The sequence below is a fragment of the Borostomias antarcticus genome (genome assembly GCF_949987555.1).
Source record: "Borostomias antarcticus genome assembly, chromosome: 14".
Lineage (NCBI taxonomy): Eukaryota > Metazoa > Chordata > Actinopteri > Stomiiformes > Stomiidae > Borostomias > Borostomias antarcticus.
Window position 1 is genome coordinate 23,589,624 of NC_140247.1, and position 23,814 is coordinate 23,613,437.

Below are 23,814 nucleotides of genomic sequence, written 5' to 3' on the forward strand. Positions count from 1 at the left end.
TTTCACCATTTATTCTGGGCAGTAAAGACAGAACGCTGACGCATTTGGGCTGAGCGCCTTCGTCAGAGCTCATGTTTGTGAAGCGCACCCTACTTACCTCCAACCCACCTCTTGAGATCGTCAGATGAAGCATCTCCTGGCATCAATCATCTCACCCCAGCGACAAGCTTCACTTTTTTCCCCCTCATGATTTCATTGATAATGATTTTTGTCTGTTCAGTTTGGTTTTGCATGAGTGTTTGTTTGGTGTCTTCATTGAAACACATTCTGTTCTGTTGTTGTTTCATCATCCCCCCCCCCCCCCACACCCCACCCCCCCCACACCCCACCCTATCCACGTCTCTAAGCAGCCAGTCAAAGTAAAGCGCAAAAAAAGCTTCAACCTCTCACGCAAGTTCCCGTTTTACAAGAGCAAGGAGAATATTGTACAGGAGTTGGTGGAGTCTGAACGTGAGTACCGCTGTGTGACCGAGGGGGGGTTCTCGCGCTGTCCTTCCACACTTCACCCCTCCTTCCTTCCACACTTCATCCCTCCTTCCTTCCCTCATCTAGCCTCATCTCTCCGCTGGTTCCCGGGGGTCCGGGACCGTGGCTGACTGTCGGGACGCCGCTGTCCTCGCCCCCCCCCACCCCCCCCTCCTCCTGCTCAGAGAAGGCGGACATACAGAGCCAGCCTGGGCCTCTCCCTGCTGCCTGTCTGGCCGCCCGTCCGTCTGTCTGTCTTGTGTGTGGGTCCCGGCGGAGAGCGCGGGTGTGTGTTGCTGCCAGGTGTGTTCGGCCGTCTCTGCTGCAGCGCGGCCCTGGGGCCCCCCCTGTCACTGACCCACAACAAAGAATCTCATTAGCCGGACCGCAGCGTTAAAAAGCTAACACCGCGAGGTCAGGATCCCGGCCTTAACCGGTGTAATTGAACGTCCCGGGCTTAGTAAAAACACAGTGGGGCTCAGGCTTAACGAGCACAGTGTCTTTGTGTCGGTGGGTCTGGGCCACAACAGCCCTCCTCTGCCCGGCCAGCAGTACACACCCTCCTCCTTCCTCCCTCTCTCTCTCTCTCTCTCTCTCTCGGCCCCAGCTCTCACTAACCTCCTCTTCTTCCTGTCTGCTCTCTTCTCTTTGTTTTCTGCCCTCACCTGTCGGGACACCTAGGACTTCCCAGGGTTAAGCGATGACTTTTATGGATCAAAGAGTTTGAGTAAGTGTGTGGTTGTAACTGTGTCAAGCAGCTTGTCCCCTGATGCTCAGAGCACAAACGCTGTCAGTGCAGACCAAGCTGGAAAATGGCTAAACCACACACACACACAATGAACAATGCATAAATATCAGCAGGCACGCACACACACACACACACACACACACACACACACACACTGCATGTACAGGCACAAACACACAGAACATGCATGCGAAAGTGTAAGTCCCTGTCTGGTTAGCAGATAATTGCAAGATAATGTCTTTCTCAGATAGAGCGCATCCTTCCCCCGGACGGGGTTTTGCTGTGCCTACTTCCAGATGCTTTCCCCCTCTGCGTACCCCTCCCCCACCACCACCCCCCCCCCCCCAATGTACACAGTAACAGGCCAGACGCCAGCGTGTTGTCTTTGGCTCGCCTCTGTCGCCCCAGATGCACGTCCAACCCTAGGAAACCCTGGCGGGTGGACAGAGGGGGGCCGATTGGGACTTTGTTAGAGGAAACGCTCCGTTTCCTATTGCCCACACCTCACCCCAGTCCCCCCATAGAGAGCCGTCGTAGCAGGATAGCGAACCCGCTCGCTCTCCTCTCTCCATTTTCCCGGCCAGCTCTCCCCTTTCTGCGGGGTCACGCGCCGCGGGACGCAGAGTTTGGTATTTCGTCCCAAAGCTCTCGAGACCGCCAGCCAGAGGTTTTATTTTTTCACACAAGCGGGGGGGGGAACTAAGACCGTGTGTGTATTTTGATGTGCTGCTCCGGTGGGAAGCTGTGAAGGATCCGCAGAACTAAACATGGTCTTGTCCTTTCAGAATGCTTGACGTCCAACACAAGCGACAGTGAAAGCAGCTCAAGTGAGTGACCGTTCCTCTCTCTCTCTCTCCAACTCCCCCCGTTCGACTCGGCGGCCGCGTGGCCGCTGCAAATGAAGAGCGTGCTGCTGGTCTTCAGCACCCGTTTTATTTTCGTCGTCTGTGGCGAGTAGGAAATTCCACAGAGATGATATCAGGCCCTTTGCTAGATGGATCCAATCCCTTTAATGTGCTGTAACGGAAAAATCGAGACGCATTGGAAAGAGCGGTTAGAACACTTAGCTCTGCTACACGATCAAGTCCCACTGTAATCTCTTGCTATTGAACCTAGGATCGTTGTTAATAAGAGACTTTGTTGTTCAATACCGATGTTGTTTCCTTCCTGTCATGCAGAGGGCCAGGAAGACACGATTCTCTCCTACGAGCCAGTGATTCGACAGGAGAGTAAGTACAGTGAACCCTTCTCCCCTCCGACCTGATAAGAATCTGAGACAGAGAATGAAAACGTCAAATTCCGTGTCCTTCGCGAATCTGTCATCTGACCCGCCTCCTCTCCCTCTCCTGTCCCGTCACAGTCCACTACACAAGGCCCGTGATCATCTTGGGCCCTATGAAAGACCGTATAAACGATGACCTCATCTCGGAGTTCCCTCACAAGTTCGGCTCCTGCGTCCCCCGTGAGTAAAGGAACACAGCTAACCACGCTCTCTCCCGTCCGCGCCACGCCGGCCCACTGAGGCGCCGCCGCTAGTTGCAAGTCCTCTGAGGGCTGGACGTTGACACGCACCAGCCTGACACGATGTCCAGCAGGAATGTGACCCTGTCCCCTTCTCCTCCTCCTCTGTGCAGACACGACTCGCCCACGCCGGGAGAACGAGATGGACGGCCAGGACTATCACTTCGTGGCGTCGCGGGAGCAGATGGAGAAAGACATTCAGGACAATAAGTTCATCGAGGCGGGCCAGTTCAACGAGAACCTCTACGGGACGAGCATTCTGTCCGTCCGAGCGGTGGCCGAGAGGGTAGGGGGAGCTTCCTGTTTACCCCTCGTCACCGGGCGGCTGCCGCTCGTTTGTAATCAGGGAGGCAGAGATGCGTCCTGGAGATCTCGTTGTCTGAAACCAATCATTGTGAAGGATGCCGTCTCCATGGTGCACCGAAATAGCAAGCCTGAAATCGCAGTGGCCTACATGCGGAGAACAAAACGCTGTCATTAATTCCTGGTGAAATATTTTGGGTATTAATTGTAGATTCATCCCCTCTTCTTCCTGCTCCACAGGGAAAACACTGTATCCTGGATGTGTCTGGGAATGCTATCAAGCGACTGCAACAAGCACAACTCTATTCGATCGCAATCTTCATCAAACCAAAATCCATTGAAGCTCTAATGTAAGTTTTTGATTTTTTGGAGATCTCATTTAGTCTAGTGAAGTATGACTTTGACTGCCTGTCTTATCGATTCAACCAGTGCTTTCCGTCTGTAATCCTACCTGTGTCTTCCAGGGAAATGAATAAGAGGCAGACATACGAGCAGGCCAATAAAGTCTTCGACAAGGCAATGAAGCTGGAGCAAGAGTTTGGTGAATTTTTCACAGGTAAGGCCCCAAAGGTCCAGATAGTGATTTTCTGCAAGGCTCAGATTCTGGATGATAAGTAATACAATACACACTCTAAATATGTCCTTCTCTCCCTTGTCGCCCCCAGCCATCGTACAGGGTGACTCACTAGAGGAGATCTACAACAAAATAAAGCTGATTATCGAGGAACAGTCGGGCCCCTACATCTGGATACCTTCCTCAGAGAAGCTCTGAGCTCCCAGCCAATCCCCTCTGCCGCTCCGCAGAGCCCAGAGACCCCGCCCATACCCAGATAGCTCCTCCCTCCTCCCCCTTTTTTGCAGATATGTTTCATATCAAGTTCTAGTGTCATCATTATGTTACTCTCAAATGAAAAGAAGTCTTATCACCATTACTGTGACTGTGCACACTCCTGCATGAGTTTCTCAGCAAAGTCCATTCAAGACTGGAAATGCCATTCCAAGATGAATTTGTGATATAAAACAAAAAAGGGAAAAAATAATGAATCCTTTTTGTGAAATGGGACTGACAGTGAAGATCAGAATGTTTTGCAGAATGCCGGAGTGAGGAGTCAGGGATTCAAAGAAGTTGCAGGGGAATATAGAGACAAATCATACAAGTTGAAACACTTTGTAAATGTTCATCAAATCACATTTAAAAAAGACATGCAAGATGAGAAGTGAATACCAATTAAGGGTTGTTTTTCTACAAGGACTGGATGAAATCAAGCCCAGCTGATGGTACTGTTGGAGTCATCTCTCTTGTTTCTAACGGAAGAGGATCTTTGGTGGGGGAAGACGCCTACTAACTGGTGATCTATTTATCACAAACCAGCTCGCCGTTTGATCGGCTGCCTGGTGTTTGCACTGCGGCTGATAAAGACATTTTTGGAGGCAGAACAGAAGGAAGAAAATGAATTACTGATCTACATTTATATTATGAAAATCACAAGATAAATGATAAAATCCTACTGAGATTTTACTACATATTAAAAACACACGTTTTACACTTCACTAGAATTGTCTACTTGGAGGGCTGTTGGATTTCATCACTTAGTTTTTTTTTGTGGGATTTTGCGCTTGTGGTTTTTAGCTGCTCTGTGTAAAGGATGGGGGTGGAGATGTGTAACTGGGCTCTCTGCAAAACACCAAACTGCCTTACATCAAACATTCTGTTATGACTACCTGTACTTTGTGAGGGAGGCTTCAAATAATCCACCAGAAAAAAACAGGACAGTCTTTTTTTTTTTTTTTTTCTTTTTGTAAATTAATTTCTCTGCTTTCTCCTCCAGCTTCCAGGGGGGCCTATAACTTGAGTGCAATAGATAAAACACAGAGTCTTAGCTCTGTTGCTTCCTTGTATTTTAACCCTTTTCCAGTGTAATATAAGATTGGATTTTGAATTTAGGCAGCAGTAGCCCCCTCACCAACGTTGAGCAGTAGACCACCCGATTACACTCTCTTCCTTCCTAGAGAGTTTTCTGATTGAATGGTCACATGGTACTGTCCTGTACGCCACCGTGATGGTGGCCTTAAAACGGGTAGAACAAGACAAATAATTGTATTGGATGTCCTAACAATTAAAGAGTCAATATAACCTGCTTTTTTGGATTGTCCCCCCTCAAGAACACTAAAGATGTGTTAGATTAAAAGCTGTATGTTCTTGTGTATCTATGAAATTCTGATTTTTTTTTAGTTAGTTCTGGGCAGGTGTTGAACCACTGTGTTGAGCCCAACGGTACGTCCAGGGCGAGCTAGGCCAGCTCAGGAATCTGACGCACAGATGCCATTTCCCCTGTGATTCCAGGGCCATTTTCGAACGGAGACGCAAAACACAAGAGTTCACAGATGCAACGTGAATGAGCGAGCACTGAGTGACAACTGTCTCTGAGCAATTTTAAAGGCATTTGCAATTTAATAATTTTAATAAGAGGATGTAATTTGTCTTATCTTTTTACGTAAGGTGTGGTGAAGCTGTTGTCCAGACCACCAGTGTGGTAACCCTTGCATGAGTTGGCTGTATGGATCCAGCGGGATTGAAACGCGCCGCCCCACCCTCCTCTGCGGATCTTGGCACTGTGTGTTTATGTGTACATGTGAGAGAGGGGACTTGTGTGACTTACAGAAGAAGGAATACCGTGGCCCCTGTCCCTGTGAACATTTGGTTTTTGCCCTTTTTTTAAGAGGGGAAAGTTTTTTTCTTTCCTCCTCAGCCATCAGAGAGCCAGACCAGCTTCTGTCCACCCAACAGGAAGAGGTAACCTTGCTCTCTGGGTTCCCTGCCCCACCCCCCCCCCCTCCTGCCCCCAGAGCACCTGTACTTGCAGGCATCTTCTGAACAGGTGTGCTCACCTGCCAGACACCACTGCTAAACCAGCTGTCATTACCTGTGTCAAAACTAGAGTTCAGGGAATTAACCGAAGGGAACAGAGCCATTTATAAACTGCTTGCAGACTGTTTCAAAAAAGGGTGTGCTAGCTGTAAAATGTAAATATGCCCCCCAAGCAGATCCCCCTCACCTGTGCTTCATGCATGTGTGAAACGAACTGGGACAAACATGTTTTATAGATCACAAATGTCAGGTAAGTAAACTTTGAGCTATTCTGAGATATAATTTCCATACAAATGTGCTGTATTGTTGGTATTTCTCTATAGACAAATCTCTTCTGCTGCCTATTGGAACACTTTTAATTAGTCAGTTGGGAATTGAATTCCCTCAAGTAGGGCCTGTCTACTTGTGATTTCTCGTGGAACGTGTCTGGGTGTATAGATTTAAAAAAATAAATAAAAAATATTAAAAAAATGTGTAAAAAATATATATCATGAAAATGAAACGCAGGCAGCAAACTTACAAGATGACATCACAGAAGCCAGGAGCATTGATGATCAATATCTCATTTAGAAGTTTTAGAACTGGTCGTGTCTGGTGTCGTTGAAACACAGCTGACTGTTAACAATGTGTCTGGTATTCATACCTCCCAGTCAGCCATGTTAATAAAGCCCAAAGATCTTGATTTCATTTGAACTCTTACCATTGAGGTTGTGTAAGACCAGGTTGGACCTGAATGCCTCTGAGTGTGTATAACTGAACAAGGATCTTTGTTCCAGTAAGCGAGATGGTGATGATGACGTAATGCTTTTTTTTTTTTGCGGGGGGGGTGGGGGGGGGGTTCTAGTTTGTCGTTTCGGGTGACGAGTTGTTAATGTGACAGCACACCTGTGCAGTAAGTGCTTGCGAACATGAACCCTTTGATTGTACAGTAATTTCCCTTCCTGTCACACTGCAGGTGGTATAGCCTACCAGGACACCAGGCCACAAGGTGTTCCCTGTCCTAGTTCTAATGAGGGAACTCCGTCCTGCAACCTTTTTGTTTGGGTTTATTTTTGGGGGACTTGACAAGAGTTTATTTGTTTGAAAATAAAATATGTGACTCAGTTATCATTGATGTGCGCTTTTATTCCAACTTATTGTAAATGTTTGGTCTATTGGTATACAAATGTTAAATAGTCAATAATACATTAGATTTAATGTAATCTTAATCTAATCTAATGTATCTAATCAAAATTCATATGAATGTTAATATTGGAGCGGCATAAAAAGATGATGTGTGGGAACAAAGGTTCGCAAAAACAAGTGCAAAAGGATTCCCCAGGTCCAAGTACAGTAACCAGGGAGACACACCACCATAACAGCCTGCAAATGTCGGACGAAAGAGCTCAAAGAGAGGATCACCCTCCAACTCGGGTCACTCTTCCACGATCAGGTTTCTCTTGGCTTTGTCCAGCCTGTCCAGGATTTCACTGTAGAGACCTGACATCTACGGGCAGATAAACACTATATGAACACTATGGGACCCGGTCCCAGTCGCCCCCTCCCCTCCGGCTCCTGTGGTACCTGCGTCTGGTAGCTGTCCTGCAGAGAGCCCAGGTGGCTGAGGAAGCGCATGGCCAGGCTGCACCAGCGCTCGGCCTCCGGGTACTGGGCCAGGCTGTACAGCAGGATGCCCGTGTTCCAGGCTCGCGTCAGCAGCCACAGCGTCTCCATCTCTGGGAAGTCGTCCGGCTGGAGACGGACCACAACGTCAACAACAACCTCACGACACAGGACTGCTCTGTGTGTGTGTGTGTCTGTAGAGAACATGAGGCTTGGGAATGCAGATGTGATGATCATAGGGCTGGGTATCGATTCCGATTCACAAGGTGCAGAATCGATTATCTCGATTCGATTCAATATCGATTCGGTTAGTGTTACTAAAACCAGTTTTTTTTTTAGCTGTAACCTTAATTACATGACTGCCAAGTTATGCAACACATCAATACTAGGGCTGGGTATCGATACTGATTTCCAAAAATGAATGAATCATTGAATGAATCATTGAATGAATGAATTAATGAACTATTCATTCCTTCATTAAATAAAATCTCAATTTTGGGATTCATGAATCGATTCAGAATAATTTGATTCAGAATCGATTAATCTTTTTTTTTTTTCATGACTCAATGTGCCACTGACCCGGATGACATAAGCTCTCTTTCATAATAAAGGAACACCTCCACGTCCATGATGTCTGAGGAGGGCGATCATAGAGGACGTTCCACAGATAACATCCAGGCTTACTGAGTCGGGGCTGCTACAGCTCTGCATATGAAAACGTGTGTGTGCCAGTTTCCATGAAGCGGCGTGGGGGCTCAGTAATCTAGCGCCTCTTTCAAAGGCTTCAGCAGCTGGACAGCAGAGCCACGGTTTATGCGGCACATTCACATCCAAATTGGCAGGAAGGATACGCTGAATGGAAGCATCTGCTAATTGAAGCACTGCTGAAAGCCTGTTGATTAAAGGGAAAAAACAACGCCTGATTGGGGATGCTTTGAGCGCTGCAGCGGGTGGATGTGAGGGGATTACGCCGGAGGGGTGTGTGTGTGTGTGCGTGATCGCTGCTGACTCACGGCAGCGGTGATGATTGACAGGGCTTCCTCGTAGTAGCCCCACACCTCCTCCAGCACACGGCTCTCCACCTCTGACACGCCACTGGGCAGAGACAGCTGGATCAGGCTGTGGACACACTGGCTGGGAAGGACACACACACACACACACACGTCAGACATCTGATGGAGCTCGCTGGCTGAGACAGACACACACACAGATGGGGACTGTATGTACTGTAGCAGTAGATACACTGCTAGAGCTCACTGGCTGAAACAGTCAAGGACACACACACACACACACACACACACACTCTCCAGCACAGTGCTGCTGCTCAGTCTCAGCGGTCTCCCCGGTCAGTAAAGCACTGTGCTGGGTGGTCAGTAAAGCACTGTGCTGGGTGGGGTGGTCAGTAAAGCACTGTGCTGGGTGGTCAGTAAAGCACTGTGCTGGGTGGGGTGGTCAGTAAAGCACTGCGCTGGGTGGGGTGGTCAGTAAAGCACTGCGCTGGGTGGGGTGGTCAGTAAAGCACTGCGCTGGTGGTGGTGAACGGTGTTGTTGACGTGCACCTGCAGCGGGACAGGTCTGTCTGAGGCTGCTTCCTGTGCAGCGACACGGCGATCCTCAGGGCCTTCTTACACAGGCGGGGGAAGTGGGCTGGGGGCTCCATGGCCAAGGCTGCAGACAGACACACGCGCAAACACACACACACTCATCAAGGTACAGTATTCACACAATATTCATAGAAAAGTAACCATTCACAAATCCATTTGACCAAATTGTTTTGGCTCAAACTAGACAAACTAGATAGCTCCCATTAAAAGGATTCTTTATTGCGAGTGTAAAGAGTGAGGTTTCGATCAAAAGGCTCTTCCTCAAGACGGTGGAGAGACTTAAAGCTACATGAGATAACTCGGCACTTTTGCGGCCCCTCTGGTCGTGATAAAATCGGCACTGCGTTTTAAGAACCACACTTCCCACAATCCCCCACTCACTTGCTGTAATGATGGGGGGAAAAAAAGATAACAAACGCCCGTGGCGCAGACTGGATTGGAAGATTGTAGCTACTTTCTGGAAGGATGGCTTCAATGCAGGTAAATACCGGTCTTCTTTCTTTTATGTGCATGTAGATTTCGTTTTGTGTGTTTGTTGTCTCCTGATATTGTGACGTGTCACTTCCGTTTCCACCACAAGATTTCCTGCCAGTGTACTAGCCAGTACACCAAAACTTTAAAATAATCAATTCACAGGGTCTCATGCAGTCTCATGTCACGAAAATGATTTTTGGGGTCTTGCTAAGGCCAATTCATAAACTAATAGCAAGTAAAGGTGAATATTGAACCATAAAAAAATGATCTCATTGATCTTTAAGGGTGGCCACTTTAGTTCATGTTCCTCCGTTCTGTTGTGGAACAAACTAACCTGCTGTTGGGCAAGGAGCCCTTTACAAACCGCTATTGGAGCCCGCAGGGTGTGAACACAATTGGGGACCTGTTTGATGATAAGGTCATGCTCTCATTTCAACAACTCCAGTTAAGGTTCACTCTTCCAAAGGCATCCTTTTTTGTTTATTTGCAGTTGAGGTGTTCCCTGAAGGCATATGGAGTTCCCTGGAACTGCCCGCCCCTGTCCCACCCCATGTTGAGCTGGGTTGAGCCCACCTCGACATCTCGTGGTGGTGTCAATGGAATGTATCGCCTGCTTATGGATGCTACCAACAGACCACTCGCTGTAGAAGCGCTGTGGAGTCAGGAGCTCCAGAAATTGGATTTCCACCCTGATTGGGATGTCATTTGGTCCAATCTAAACTCCACTTCAAAAAATGTTGCTCACCAATTGATCCATTATTAAGTTATTCATAGAGCGTATGCTACCCCTTATAAAAGATATTTGATGAAGCTGCAACCCAATTACTACTGCCAGTTTTGTACAAGAGACGCCCCAGGTTCCTTTCTCCACATGTTTTGGGACTGTCCAGTAATTGCCAAATTTTGGGACCAGGTAAATCCCATGATGTCTGCATTGCTTGAAGTACGGTATGCTGCTAATCCGTGCCTATGCCTGCTGAATGACCACTCAGGTCTGGACTTAAGGGTCATGCAGCGGAAGATGCTGTTCGCGAGCTTCACAGCGGCTAAGAAGACTATTCTACAGAACTGGATAACGGCAGACTTTGACCTCAAGTGGTTTTGGTTATACTCCCTAATGAGGATTGTGAACTTGGAGTGCACAACGGCTCGCTTGAACCGGGCCAGGCCAGGCCAGGCCAGCCACGGTTAAGGCTTGGCGTTCGTTGTCAGCTGCAATCAGAGACGTTGTGACTGCTTAGTCTTTTTTGCCTGTCTGCTCTTTTGATCCATCCCCTTGTTTATTCCTTGTTTTGAATGGTCTGTTGCCACCCCCCCCCGCCTTGTTTTTGTTGTTGTTTGAAATAAATATTTTGGGTTTTTTTTATAAAAAGAAGGAAAAAAAAGACTCTTCCTCAGACTTCAGTTGAATACAGAGTCGCCATCACTACTAGACAAAAAGAAATAGAATACAGAGCTTTTTGTGCCATTGAATTGAATTGAGGGTTATCAAAGATCATTGGTATATCATTGATTCAGATCCACTATAAAAACAAGGTCTCTCTAGGCCCCCCAGTGTGGTGTACAAGAGGCCCCCCAACCTACGGAACATGCCGGTGAGAGCGGACCTTCCCCCTCCAGAACCCTCACGTCTCCTGAGCTTCATCCCTCCTGGGAATCATCCATGTTGTCTCTGTCGAAGGGATGCGGCTTCCTGAGCCCCGTCACTTGAGCCTCGTCAAATGTGGTCCCCAGAGCCTCGTCCTCGACCCCGTGAGGACAAGGGAATGCTATCTCCTGTGACCCGAGAGGTCAGGAGGGTCACACAATAAAATCTTCTGAAATTGAGGGGGCTTTTGGGTCAACCTCTGAGGATTATCTGCGGGATGACTGAGCAGTAAAGTAACAAAGTGATGTCTAGATTCATTGAAATGAAATAACATGCAACGCTAGCAGTTAAACTAAATAATGTATTTCTATTATTAAAGCAAACATATATCTTGTACTAATCACATTCTTATACAACGGTTAGTTCTGGTTCTTGATTCTGATTGGCTGGAAGCCGTGTTAAAATACTTTGTAACACACCTGGGACCGCATATCATTCCATTTTCAGTATTAATGCGCCTCCCATTTGATCCAATGCATTGTAGTTGTTGTTGTTGCTTGGCAACCCTTTTGTTAGGGGAACTATTTTGTTCGGCGGAATTGAGGGAATGATGCTTCGTTTTGAATAAATGTTAATATTTTACATTGCTGTGTGTTTATTTTACACTAATACCTGTAGTAACCGTTGTATAAAAGCAATAAACCACTCGAGGCCGTGTGTTATAGTGATTTTATAACAGCTAGGGGGGTTTTAGGCACACGGCCTCGAGTTTTTGCTTAAATAAAAGTTAGAATCTTTAAGAGTAGAATGTAACTAACATTCTGTATTTTGAACTCTGAATCAAAAGAGCAGGGACGAGCCTGAACATGCCTGTTCAAGATCAAGAAGACCCACATGATTATTTGTGGACGATTGTATCTGTGTAGTGTTCATTTGGAATGTACTAGAGGGATTTTGATGCTTGTCAGATATTTAAAAAAGTGTGTGCGAAAATCTGTATTTTTTTTGGGGGGGGGGCACAGTTTATTCTTACCACCACTGTAAAAATAGATGTGCCTGCTATTCTTAAGGTGCCCTAACCCAAACCCCAACCTTAACCCTAACCCCAGTCTCGCATAGCCAGACCTACAGTAGTCTGACTCAACAGATGCATGTTTTAGGGATAAGCCTTGTCATTCGTTTATTACTGCCTGATTTACGTGGTCAGCCAATCAGACTACGTGAAACAACAACCTACAGTAGCAACTGCTCTGTCGAAGACGATTGTGATTGGTTTAAAGAAATACTGTGTTTTTCCTCCTATCCCCAAACTGAGTCCAGCCAGACCTTTCTCCAGCGCTGGCGCAGCGTAAATGAAGTGTGGAGATAGGTCTGGCTATGCGAGACTAGCTGCTTGTTGTTGTTGAAGGAGACTTTTGCTTCCCTCTGGGATATGACTTTTGACTTTGCTTCCCTCTGGAATATGTAGGGGTGGGATGTCTGCCCACCTCCCTTGTTCTCTGTAAAGCGCATTGTGTTGCCTCTGGGTATGAAATGCGCTATATAAATAAAGCTTTGATTGATTTGATCGATTGATTTTGAGAACAGTAACACGCAGATAGCAGAAGGGAAGGAGTCTGAATTGAATCTCCGTGGCGACAGGAGACCCCTGGTAGAGGCAGGGAGATGCTCCTGCCTACTAACGACAAGGGTTATCTCCAAAACCAACATCCGGTGACTGGGAATACCTGTACCCAAACATCTATTCATGGCTAAAATGCTTGAAATTGATGGGTAATAGCCTGCTATTCTTACGGCGGCGCACCACTACATTGAATCAATACAAAAAGACACCGTAAGAATAGTCACTGCCTTTTTTGTGTGACTACATTTACATTTGCTATTAGAAATACTCTCGTCCATAAACCTTCATTGGAAGGTTCCTGAATATAACTAAGCCCTTTCAGATGACAATGTTATCCGTCATGGGGAGCTCTGATAGCCTAGTACCTCATTCTCAGCTAAAGGATAATAGGACAATGTTGAAATCATTCTCCAGGACAACACACGACTTTCCAGGACATTTTCCTTTTTCTCTCATGTTCCATGTGTTTTCCATGACTGTAAATGGGTCACCTCTTTTCCAGGTTGTCCAGGATGCGTGGGAACCCTGATTGTTTTGAACTATTTTCCTGTACCAGAATGATCTCAGAGATTAAATATGAACCACAAGGAGTTGGTGAGCATGTGATTGGTTGATTATTGTCATGATGATATGAAGAATAGATGTCGGGATGCCTTTGTAACAATGAGTTACACGACCATGAGATGATCACCCTATAAGGTTATGGTGTGTGCCTTTGATTGGTTGAAATTGATGTAATGTTTTGAGAGAGGGAGGAGCGTTTACTTTGATTGGTTAAAATTGGTTGATTGAAGCCTGATGTGATGGGAGGAGAGAGAGATGAGAGAAAGGGTATAAAAGATAGGGAGCAACGATGCTCCAGGGGACTCTCCTAACTGGGGGCTCAGGGCTGCAACCCAGAAGGAGATTAAGAACCAGAGTTCCCCAGCCTATAACTGTAGAAATTGAGCAGTCGCCTGGTTCTACAAGAAAGAAACTCTCCGATCTGAAGTGAAAGGAAAGAAGCTTCAGAAAGAAGAGAAGAGTCAGAAAGAAGCTCCTGAGACTTCGCTGGAAAGGGGATGTCGAAGAGAGATGCTGATTTACTGATTTTTGCACTCAGCTAAGCATTAGCATTTTTGCACTTTCACTAAGCTAGTCTGTTGTCAACGTATGTTGTTGTTGTTGCTGTTGTTGTTGTTATTGTTGTTGCTGTCTCATGCAACTTTCATGTCTTGTTTCTAGGGAACTGTGCTGCTGCCATTCTTGGCCAGGATTCTCTTGTTAAAGAGATTTTAATCTCAATGAGGCTTTACCTGGTGAAATAAAGGTTAATTAATGAATGAATGAATGCTGCAATTGACAATATCGCTGATAAGAAAAAACGGGCTGAGCCAAAAAAGGCCTGTTTGGTGAATCTCTCTCTCTGACCAAGGTTACATTTTTATGATTTTATTTTACTTATCATTATTCATTTACTTACTATTATCATTAATGTATTACTTTTTGGCTTTACTTACTGCCCTGATAATCAATTAGTTAATAAAGTAAAGATTGCATTTAAAGTTACAGTTCTATTGTCTCTTTACTCTTCCTAGAGAGATGAGTTCAGATAGGGGAGTATTCAGCTCTCTAGTATTTGTAAAAAGTTAGTTTATGCATGCTAAGGATCAGACAGGCTACCCTAGACTCTAGGATAAACATTCCCCTACAGTAAAAGTATACTTACTGTAAAATTAATTTCTAGCAACCCCATCAACAGACATCTCAAGGAGTAGAGCCACAGTTAACATGTGTGGTCTCAGAATTTTATCCAATCTATCATGTCACAGGAGGGGTGCAGTTTGGGGCATAAGTGGGGAAAGCACAGGTATGTACGGTATGTGGTTAGAGGCCAGACGAATCTACTCAATCCCAGCTTAATATTTATTCATTAGAATCCCAGTGAGGACAAGACCCTGTGGGCTGAATAATTAAATATCCCTCAGAGGAAAGCTGGAGCCGGGCCCTTGTACATGGAGGGAGACACCACTGCCTGTGCCAACAATACCGCTTCACACACAAAGCCACTTCATTTAACCACCCCCACACAGGCAGAAGATACAACATTAAATGTGTCATCTCATGCTCTACTGCAAACATCCTATTTCTATGGACTGACGTACATAGGAAAGACCAGACCCTTAAAAACACGCAGAACATCGCAGTACCATCAGAAACAATGTAACATCTAGTCCTGTGGTGGTGCATTTCAACAAGAGAAAACACAATACCTCCACACTCAGATATATAGGAATTGAGACATTAAAACAATCACGCAGGGGGGGAGGCATCAATTCGATGCTCCTCAAATGAGAACTGTTTTGGATATATTCTCTGGGCACCTTGGCTCCCAAAAGTCTCAATGAAGAATTGCTTGTTTTCTGCCATTTGCCAGTTCTCTAAAACACAACTGTCTTTACTGTGTTTTCACCTTTTACATATGGTACAAGGTCCCCCATGTTTTTAATAATGGCTTTATCTTTATGAATAGACAGAGGTGCCTCTAACAGATGTATGGTATGACGGCTTGTGTAGCCTGAACCCTTAATTGGTATACAAACTACAGTATGTACCCTTTTTTGTACCTTGTATTTCTATATGTGCATATGTATGTGTAGCCTACTCTCATCAGTCTATACACCAGATGTATTATGGGCCACTAATTTGTCATGTGCAACAGCTGTGGGTAATTGTTGTGTATGGGTATTTAAGTTGGCGACTCTGTATTCAACATAAGTCTGAGGAAGAGCCTTCTGCTCGAAACGTCACTCTTTGCACTCGCAATAAAAAAATCATTTTGTTTTTATGGGAGCTATCTGGTGTGCGGAACTCTCTATTTGTCTTTATCTACAAAAGTGTGTGTTTCCAGCACCCAGCCTAACAGGTACAGTGGATTGTGTGAGTCTTTTGTACAGTATATTGTTTACCATACACAAACTAGTGCAGGTAAAGTGCATCTACTGCACCCAGAAGTCCATCTTTTGCCAGGCAGGCTTGAGCAGGACAGTTGTGTGTCAGTGGGGGATTTTGCAGCTGCTCTGCCGCTATGCGAGGCTCTAACCTGCGATGGTCTCCAGCACCTTGGTCTCCACGCCGTCCAGCTCCAGGACCGACTCCAGCACCGTCTCTACCTTGGGGTCGTTGAGCTTGGCCCGAGCCTCGAACTCGTACAGCAGCAGCAGGGTGTCGGTGGGGTCCTTGGAGAAGTCCCCTGTTGGATTTTGGGGATGTTATCGGACAATGGCGATATTTCACTGTCTCTTGTACTATTTTTTTTATTATTATACCTTTATTTAACCAGGTTAAAGACTCATTGTGATTGAAATCTCTTTTACAAGAGAATCCTGGCCAAGAAAGGCAGCACACGGTTTCCTGAAAACTATATATGGCATTTTACAACACAACCTTACATGGACGCAGAGAGGAGTGTGTATACAGTAGAGAGGGACTTAAGACAAGAGCTATAATAGAGAGCATCTGAAAGGCACCTGATGCTTTCAGAGTCTTCCAGACCTCCCAGCAGATCTGAATATGCTCCAAGGTTTGTGTTAGCTGCTCAGTCTGAGAATACAACACACGCACGCAGGAACGCACACACGCACACACACACACACACACACACACACACACAGTATGGCATAATCCTGTGTTCATCTCCGCCATCTAGTGGTGGCTTTTTTCAATGCGGATTAAAAATAAACACCTACGCCAGTGATGATAGCTCGGTTAGTCACCTCTCCTCTCCGTCAGTCTTGGTAAATTTCCATCCATGCGGATGGAGAGCGTATTAATTAGAGAAGATGGGTACAGAGAGAGAGTATGTGTGTGTCACACCTGGACAGAGTGGGTAGACATCCTGCAGAGCTCCAAAGAGGCTGCAGCAGCCATGAGCAGGCTCGTCTTCTGGCTCATCAGCACCGCGCGGTCTGGAGAGCACAGCTGGGACAGCTAGCGTTAACACACACACACACGCACGCACACACACACACACACACACACACACACACACACTGCTGGTTTTCTCTCCTTTTTGATTTCTCCCTATCGTTAGGAGCATGTAGATCCCTTTAGCAGCTTAACCAAATTAGAATAATCTCTATTCAACAGCTACAGTAGTTGACAAAAGGCTAGGTGTTTGCCACATATGAAAAATGCTGGTGTACACATTTCTTTGTTTATGGCCGTGCTAACTCCCCCTGCGGCACTTATTGATCCACACCTGCATAGATATACAGATCAATTCTCTCAGCAACGCTAATAGGGACTTGCCTGGTAGGAGAGCACAAAGAAATCCCTCATTCTGTCAGGGCTGCTCTCACACTGCAAAGCCGAGTTCCAAGCTGACACACACACACGCACACACACACACACACACACACACACACACACACACACACACACACAGTGTGTGAAAATGGCCACACAATGAGAAACCGACAGCCATTGAACCAGGTGATGAATGAGACCAACGTTGCAAGGTTTGTGAGAGCGATCGCACACAGTATAATGAAGCAGTGTACTGTATCTCTAGTGTAAAAGGTACCAATCTTCCTGAACCAGTTGGCGTCCTCCATGTGCGGCTCTGTAAACGTGCAGGGCCCAGGGCTGCGCTCAGACAGCCTCTGCAGTGCTGGGGTGACGGTAAACAACCAACAGTAAACAACCAACAGTAAACAACTGTGAAATCACACCAGAGGAAAACAGACTCGAGCCGCTGAAACTTTTCCCAAGGGCACTCTGAAACGTGCACTCACCCATTTTGAGATAGGACAGCAGAATGTCCAGGTTTGCATTCCTGCGTACAGAAGAAGTATGCGTGCATTTGAATGTGTGTGTGTGTGTGTGTAACTGAAAATGCTGCACAGTCTTTTCTCAGATCTAAACCTACCTCATGTCCTCACTTGACTTCTCTATAGTGGAGAGCACCAGTCGAACTAAACACCTGCGAGAGGCAGACAAAGTGAATGGGGGTTTGTTGATGACCTGGTTTCTCTCCCCTGCTACTGTATTACTCTGCTGCGGCGCACAGAGAGGCACATCCACAAGAGAGGAGGAATCTGAATATGGGTCAGTGTATCAGAGGGAAGCACTGCTACATCACTGAGAACTCACATGGGGGCTCGCTGCCTTTAGACCAGCTTCCTCTTAGACTTGAGTGCTGGACATGACTCAAGTTGTCACAAACCGTCGTCACATATTATGTGATGTTTGTAATGATGACATAACAGGGCAATCCTAAGTCAGCTGTACCCAATAATAAGTGGACTTACAAATTAAAGTATTGTAGCTTATGTATCCAATACTAGAGTCCAGCAGGTATTGTGTATAGTGCAGTAAATGTGTGTGTGTGTGTGTGTGTGTGTGTGTGTGTGTGCACGTTCCCACAGTGACTGACCTGAGAGCTGTCAGAACCTGAGCATCATCTTTGGAATGTTGACACAAGCTCTCCAGGGCCTTCATTGCTGTTTCCTGCTGCTCATTCTGGGAGATGTGAGGAAGACAGATCATCATCATCCTCATCCTCATCATCCTCATCATCATCATTGCCACTGCCACCACAGGTGATGGTGATGAACACACTGGATTGAATATACAGTACAGTAGGTACATCCAGTATTGAATACACTGTAGGAGGTACAGGACGCACCTCCAGGGCGATCTGAGCAGCCAGACTGAGGAGGCTGGAGGCAGCGTTCTCCGCCAGCAGCAGTCTGTCCTCGCTGCTCACTGGACCGCTGGCCAACACCCCGATGGCCGTCACCGCCTCTGCAGCTGGAACACACACACACACACACACACACACACACGACCAGGCAACACTACACTAGAGGCATATAAATATACATGATGATGATGATGATGATGATCCTCCATGGTTACCTTTCTCCACATCGTTCTCCTGGACAGCGATCTTGTAAACACTGAACTGTGTGAAGATGCTGGCAGGATCACATCTCTCTGCCTCTCTTATCGCCTCTTTGGCCTACCCATACACACACACACACACACAGACACACACACACACACACACACACACACACAGACACACACACACACAGACACACACACACAGACACATAGACACACACACACACACACACACACACAGACACAGACACACACACACAGACACATAGATACACACACACACAGACACATAGATACAGACACACACACACACACACACACACACAGACAGACACAGACACACACACAGACACATACACACACACAGAATGTCATTGTAAAAGATGTCTGACCCCTGAGTGTGTGTGTGTGTGTGTGTGTGTGTGTGTGTGTGTGTGTGTGTGTGTGTGTATGTGTGTGTGTGTGTGCGTGCGTGTGACCTTCCCCAGCTGCTGCAGGTGCAGGAAGCAGGAGGCTCTGTTCCTCTGCAGCTTGGCCAGGTTGGGTTCCGTCTGTCCGGCCTTGTAGAAGCTCAGGGAGTAGTTGTACCACTGCAGGGCCTCTGAGTAGTTCTTAGCCTGGTGGTGCAGACAGAACAAACCCTTCAAATATCGCACGGCAGACCAACCTTGGACAGAGCGTCCATGTTGACAGTCAATAGAAGTGCGCTCTGTGCTGCACTGTACCTCAAAGTGTTTGGAGGCTTTGTCCCACAGCAGGAGATGCAGCCCAGTGAGCGTCTGGGGAGTCAGCGGCTTGCCGGTGTAGTGGCCTGGAGCAGGGAAACAGCAGCCATCAATCCCGCTTAGTACTACTAACAACTGACCTCACTGCACCACCACCCTCCTCCTCCTCCTGACCCTCTTCAATCTCATCATCATCATCATCATCGACGTCATCTTCTCATCAGAGAAGTGCCCGTGTGTGTTTGTGTGTGTGTGTGTGTGGTGTACCTGTGATGATGTCCTCTATCTTCTGCTTGCCCAGCAGCTCCTTGCCTGTCTGCAGCAGCAGTTCTACGTGCAGCACCAGGGCGCTGCCCAGCTCGGCCGACGACTCAAAGTGCTGACACACCCGCTTCAGAGAGTCAAAGGCCAACGCTTCTCTGTGAAACAGACAAGGGATCAATACAGGATATCCTCGTAAAAAAAAAAAAAGGCACTGCTGGCAGGCTTGTAATGGAACACCCCCCCGAGCAAACAAGCGTGGGTCGTCGCTTCAAAGTTTTAAGTCGTTCATTTTCATGCATGTGTTCATCACAGCGGAAGGCGGGTTGAGCCGCTGAAGGTGCGTTTCTACCTGTCTTCAGCCATGAGCAGTCTCACTGTGCTCAGACACGCCTCCAGGGGGACCTCTGAGTCCAGCAGCTCTGTCACACCTGGACGGGCAAAACATTTTCCTTTCACCATCCCCTTCTCCATTCATGTGAAGAATAGAAAATTATTCCGCCATCCACTCTGACTGGGTAGTGGTGGTAGAGTAATTCTGCTCACCGGCTTTTATGTGCTCATCCTCCGCCCCACATCTCAGTAGTATTCTCATCTTCAGGTAGAGCCCAGAGGGGTGCACAGTCACCTATGTAGAATAGAAAGTTTACTCTACTTACTGTATGTACTTTTTTCCATATTGAAGAGCAGTACAAGTGTGGTGGGTCACCTTATTGGCTAAGCTCACAGCATTGAGAGCTTTCTCATGAAACTTCTGACAATCCCACTCTAGATAGACAGTGGCAAGGAGCCTCAGAGCTTTAGCCTAAAGAAAAAGACGACATAACCGGGTTACTAATTTTTGGTGTCATATACTTGCATATAAGAGCTGTTTGAGGTCCTCACCCCTCAACATTACTATGAGGTATGTGAAGAATCAAGTGGTGCAACTCTCTTACTTGCACTTCAAGGCCTGGGGAATATCTTGTATTCATCTTCCCTATGTCATAACTCTGACTGAAAAACACAACAAAATGGTTTGGAGACGCCAATGTGTCCTTTAAAGCAGTACAACTTAAGAAAGATAATAGCCTAGTCATATTTCGGAAATATTTCTGCTTGTGTTTGATTAACTTTACCTCAGCCAAAATGAACTCTCCTCATACTTTTTTAGACTGTATGTGTCCACTCCAAAATTGTAGCACATGAGGGAGAGATAGCCGGTCTGAGAGGCAAAAAGAGCACAAAGCAGGACCGTATGAAAACCTCTGAGGCATAATCAAAAGTAACCAAAGCAGGAAGGTGTCAAAGTCACATTGGAATGCTGATTATCAAAGGCACTGTTTGTGAGTTTTCTTTTGTGGATGAGTCCCCCACCTCTTTGGGTAGTCGCAGCAGCATATCTTTGCAGCGGTTCATACAGGCTACAGCCTCCTGCTGCTTCTCCTGAGCCAGAGCCTGCATCAGGGCCACGTAATAAAGTAGATCAGTGAATACGATTCAACTCAGGTTTAGCAGACAGAGCCAGAATGTATTCATTTATAACAGATTAAACACCTTTTTTCCCTGCCTTACACTTCCTTTCTGCAGGTGTATGTTAATATCACTTTGAAGTTGTCAGATTTCACAAGAGCAAATGAACATTGTGGCATCACGTGAACAGTGTATACTGCCGAGAGCTCACCGACTCGGCCTGGTAGGACAGAACTCGGAGCAGGTCCTTCTCCACCTCTCCTTTGTTTGTGTTGATGTCAACCACTCCGTCACCTCTGGATGCCAGTCTACTGTACAGGGTCTCCAGGCTCTGGGGGGAAAGCATGGCTGTCGCATTAGTGTTGTCTCTTACAGAAGGCTTAGATAGTTTCATTCACATTTCATTGTTGAAGCATAGGCTAATTTACTTGCATAGGGGACAAGCCTAGGCTTATTGCTTAAGCATACAGTAGGCTAATTAACTTGCATAGCATAATTTACTTGCATGCACTGTCCTGTCTTTGCACTGTTCAGTCTAGTCCTTGCACTGTCTCATGTTGTCTCCATCAGTGTTATGCACCAATTGACCAAAACAAATTCCTAGTATGTGTAAAAACGACTTGGCAAATAAAACAGATTCTGATTCATAGGGGACAATACTATGCTTGCTTACTTTGACGGCAAGGCTTAAGAAGTGGTCAGCCAGTTGGGGCTTTTTACAATCCAGCCAGGTTCTTCCTGTTTTGCTGGCCATCTGTAAGAAAAGGAGCGCAGTAAATTACTTGAATCTAATATAAGTCCCATTAGCTCAAATGGGATGGTCATGACTAATGTGATGCTGAATATACCAAGATCTGCTTGCGGACAGCGCCCTCTGTTGGATTCACAGCCTCACAGCAGTACAGTAGTCTGCAGGCCACATGACGCACTACAGAGACAGGGCAAGTACACAACAGCCACACAGAACCATGCTTAGCATCTTCAGAGTTTTGCTTGTTGCAGATTGTAAAGTGCACTTCAGACTTCTATTCATCAGACAGAAATATCTCATCACATAGGTTTACATGCAGAGATATTAAATCACTATTATCATACAAGGGTTATCTGTAGCTCGGATATAGTTACCTTTTGCTTTCTGGTGTTCATTTATGGCTGTACCCACACGTTTAGTGACTGCCCAATTCCACAGCTGGATCGCACATTCTTCAAGCTGGAAATACCAAAAGATTGAGGTGCCAAACTCATACAGGTGACATATAATCATGTGTCATGCGATTGCAACACATAATACAACATTTAAATGTGCACATGCATATTTAAACAGTTTCACAGTAAAGTGTCCTTTACCTGAGGATCCAGTGGTTTGGGGCAGTCTTCTAACACAGAGCTTTCATAGAAAAGCTTCTCAATTATGTCATCTGAGTTAACTTGTTGTTTCAGCAATATGCTTTCTGTGAGACCTAGAATTACAACAGCATCAATGAAAAAAGAAAGTGAGCGCCAGATTATGAATGGACGGTTGATTCGCTTGATTTGGCCCTGAAGTAAAGAGCAACTGCTGCGAAGTATGGCTAATTATGTAAAGTTAGGGTTATGGTTACTAGTGAAAATGAAATTACACCCAGTTCCAAGTTCAGAGATAAAAAGAAAAAGAGTTCTCAAAAATAGTCACACTGAATTAACAGAGTTTTTTATTTTGCGCCGCTAGCATTAACCAGCCAAAGCTAACATGAGCTAGCTATCCTCACGTTAGCTAGTTTGCGTTATTCTCAGGCACTTCAACGCAGGTAAGAATAATTTAGCTGTCTTCAAAATAACTGTTCATTTAAACACGATTTAAATACTCACATTTCACATTAGAGACCAGCCATTCCATGTTGAAGAGGACACAAAGTGTTTATAGTTAGCTGGGCCGTTGGGCTCTGAGGGACAGATGACAGTTGATGGGTCACGAGGCGGGAACTCCTAATAACAGCGCGAGGCCGCGCGCGAGCTTGTGGTGCATTCGTTTGTGGTCGGAGGTGGCAAGTCGCAAGTGGCAAAATACCTCCCTCCGACCTGTGTGCATTCAGCTATATACCATTATATCAGTTACCTAGTTATATCTATATACCATTATATCACAGTTACCTAGTTATATCTATATACCATTATATCACAGTTACCTAGTTATATCTAGTGCATTCGAGCAACTGGGGGCTGAGAAACATATCCGAATTTGCGACGAGGAAGTGCGAGTTCATGAGGTGTTTTATTTAATCATTCCTAGTAGCAAGTCGCAATTTGCCACCTCCCAGTTATAAACGAACGCACCATTGGGTCGCGAGGCGGGAACTCCTAATGAGCGCGAGGCCGCGAGGCGCGAGCTGATGTGAGTTCAAAAGAAGATCTGAAATGTCGGTTGAAATGTTTATGTAATTGAATGTATTGTTAAATTATGTCTCAAACAAACAGAAATAATGTGTTTTTGCCTCGTCCCAACTTTTGGTGAAGTACCACTATTCAGCCTCAAGATGGTGGTCTACTACACTACAGAGTGACTGTTTTTCTCATCATCAATATCAGTTGAGTGGGGTTGACAAAAAAAAAATACTGTTTTGTCTTCAGATTAGGATACTAATGTCAGGCTACCTACAGTATCTCCTAACTCTTGTCCGTTGAATTCCCACGAGTCATTTAATTTTTTGAG

General features: G+C 46.1%; 2 protein-coding genes across 6 annotated transcripts in view; one reads left to right on the top strand and one right to left on the bottom strand.

The window, feature by feature from the left end:
• The window catches only part of dlg3 (discs, large homolog 3), a 118,764-nt gene extending 111,795 nt beyond the window's left edge, over positions 1-6,969 (top strand). For 4 of the 5 annotated variants that reach the window (XM_084448296.1, XM_084448297.1, XM_084448299.1 and 1 more), the window contains 8 exons: positions 351-450; positions 1,999-2,040; positions 2,392-2,442; positions 2,574-2,675; positions 2,848-3,020; positions 3,278-3,387; positions 3,502-3,593; positions 3,703-6,969. In XM_084448296.1, coding sequence (XP_084304422.1) covers positions 351-450; positions 1,999-2,040; positions 2,392-2,442; positions 2,574-2,675; positions 2,848-3,020; positions 3,278-3,387; positions 3,502-3,593; positions 3,703-3,809 — 777 coding nt within the window. In that variant the 3' untranslated portion in view covers positions 3,810-6,969. Of the gene's footprint in view, positions 1-350; positions 451-1,146; positions 1,193-1,998; positions 2,041-2,391; positions 2,443-2,573; positions 2,676-2,847; positions 3,021-3,277; positions 3,388-3,501; positions 3,594-3,702 lie in introns of all 5 variants that reach the window. The other variant, XM_084448298.1, reaches the window with a different exon arrangement.
• A 351-nt stretch (positions 6,970-7,320) lies between these two features.
• On the bottom strand, positions 7,321-23,001 carry tex11 (testis expressed 11; the record flags this gene model as incomplete). The annotated part of the gene is made up of 28 exons (XM_084448647.1): positions 7,321-7,392; positions 7,470-7,637; positions 8,522-8,642; positions 9,068-9,176; positions 15,881-16,030; positions 16,308-16,380; positions 16,654-16,767; positions 17,089-17,159; positions 17,363-17,496; positions 17,708-17,761; positions 18,215-18,300; positions 18,467-18,591; positions 18,700-18,802; positions 19,167-19,304; positions 19,413-19,498; positions 19,680-19,831; positions 20,026-20,104; positions 20,220-20,301; positions 20,383-20,478; positions 20,612-20,669; positions 20,792-20,877; positions 21,030-21,110; positions 21,337-21,456; positions 21,799-21,879; positions 21,974-22,053; positions 22,251-22,335; positions 22,473-22,585; positions 22,974-23,001. 28 exons carry the CDS (start codon positions 22,999-23,001, stop codon positions 7,321-7,323), a joined length of 2,745 nt encoding a protein of 914 aa, XP_084304773.1.
• Between the last annotated feature and the right edge of the window lie 813 nt (positions 23,002-23,814).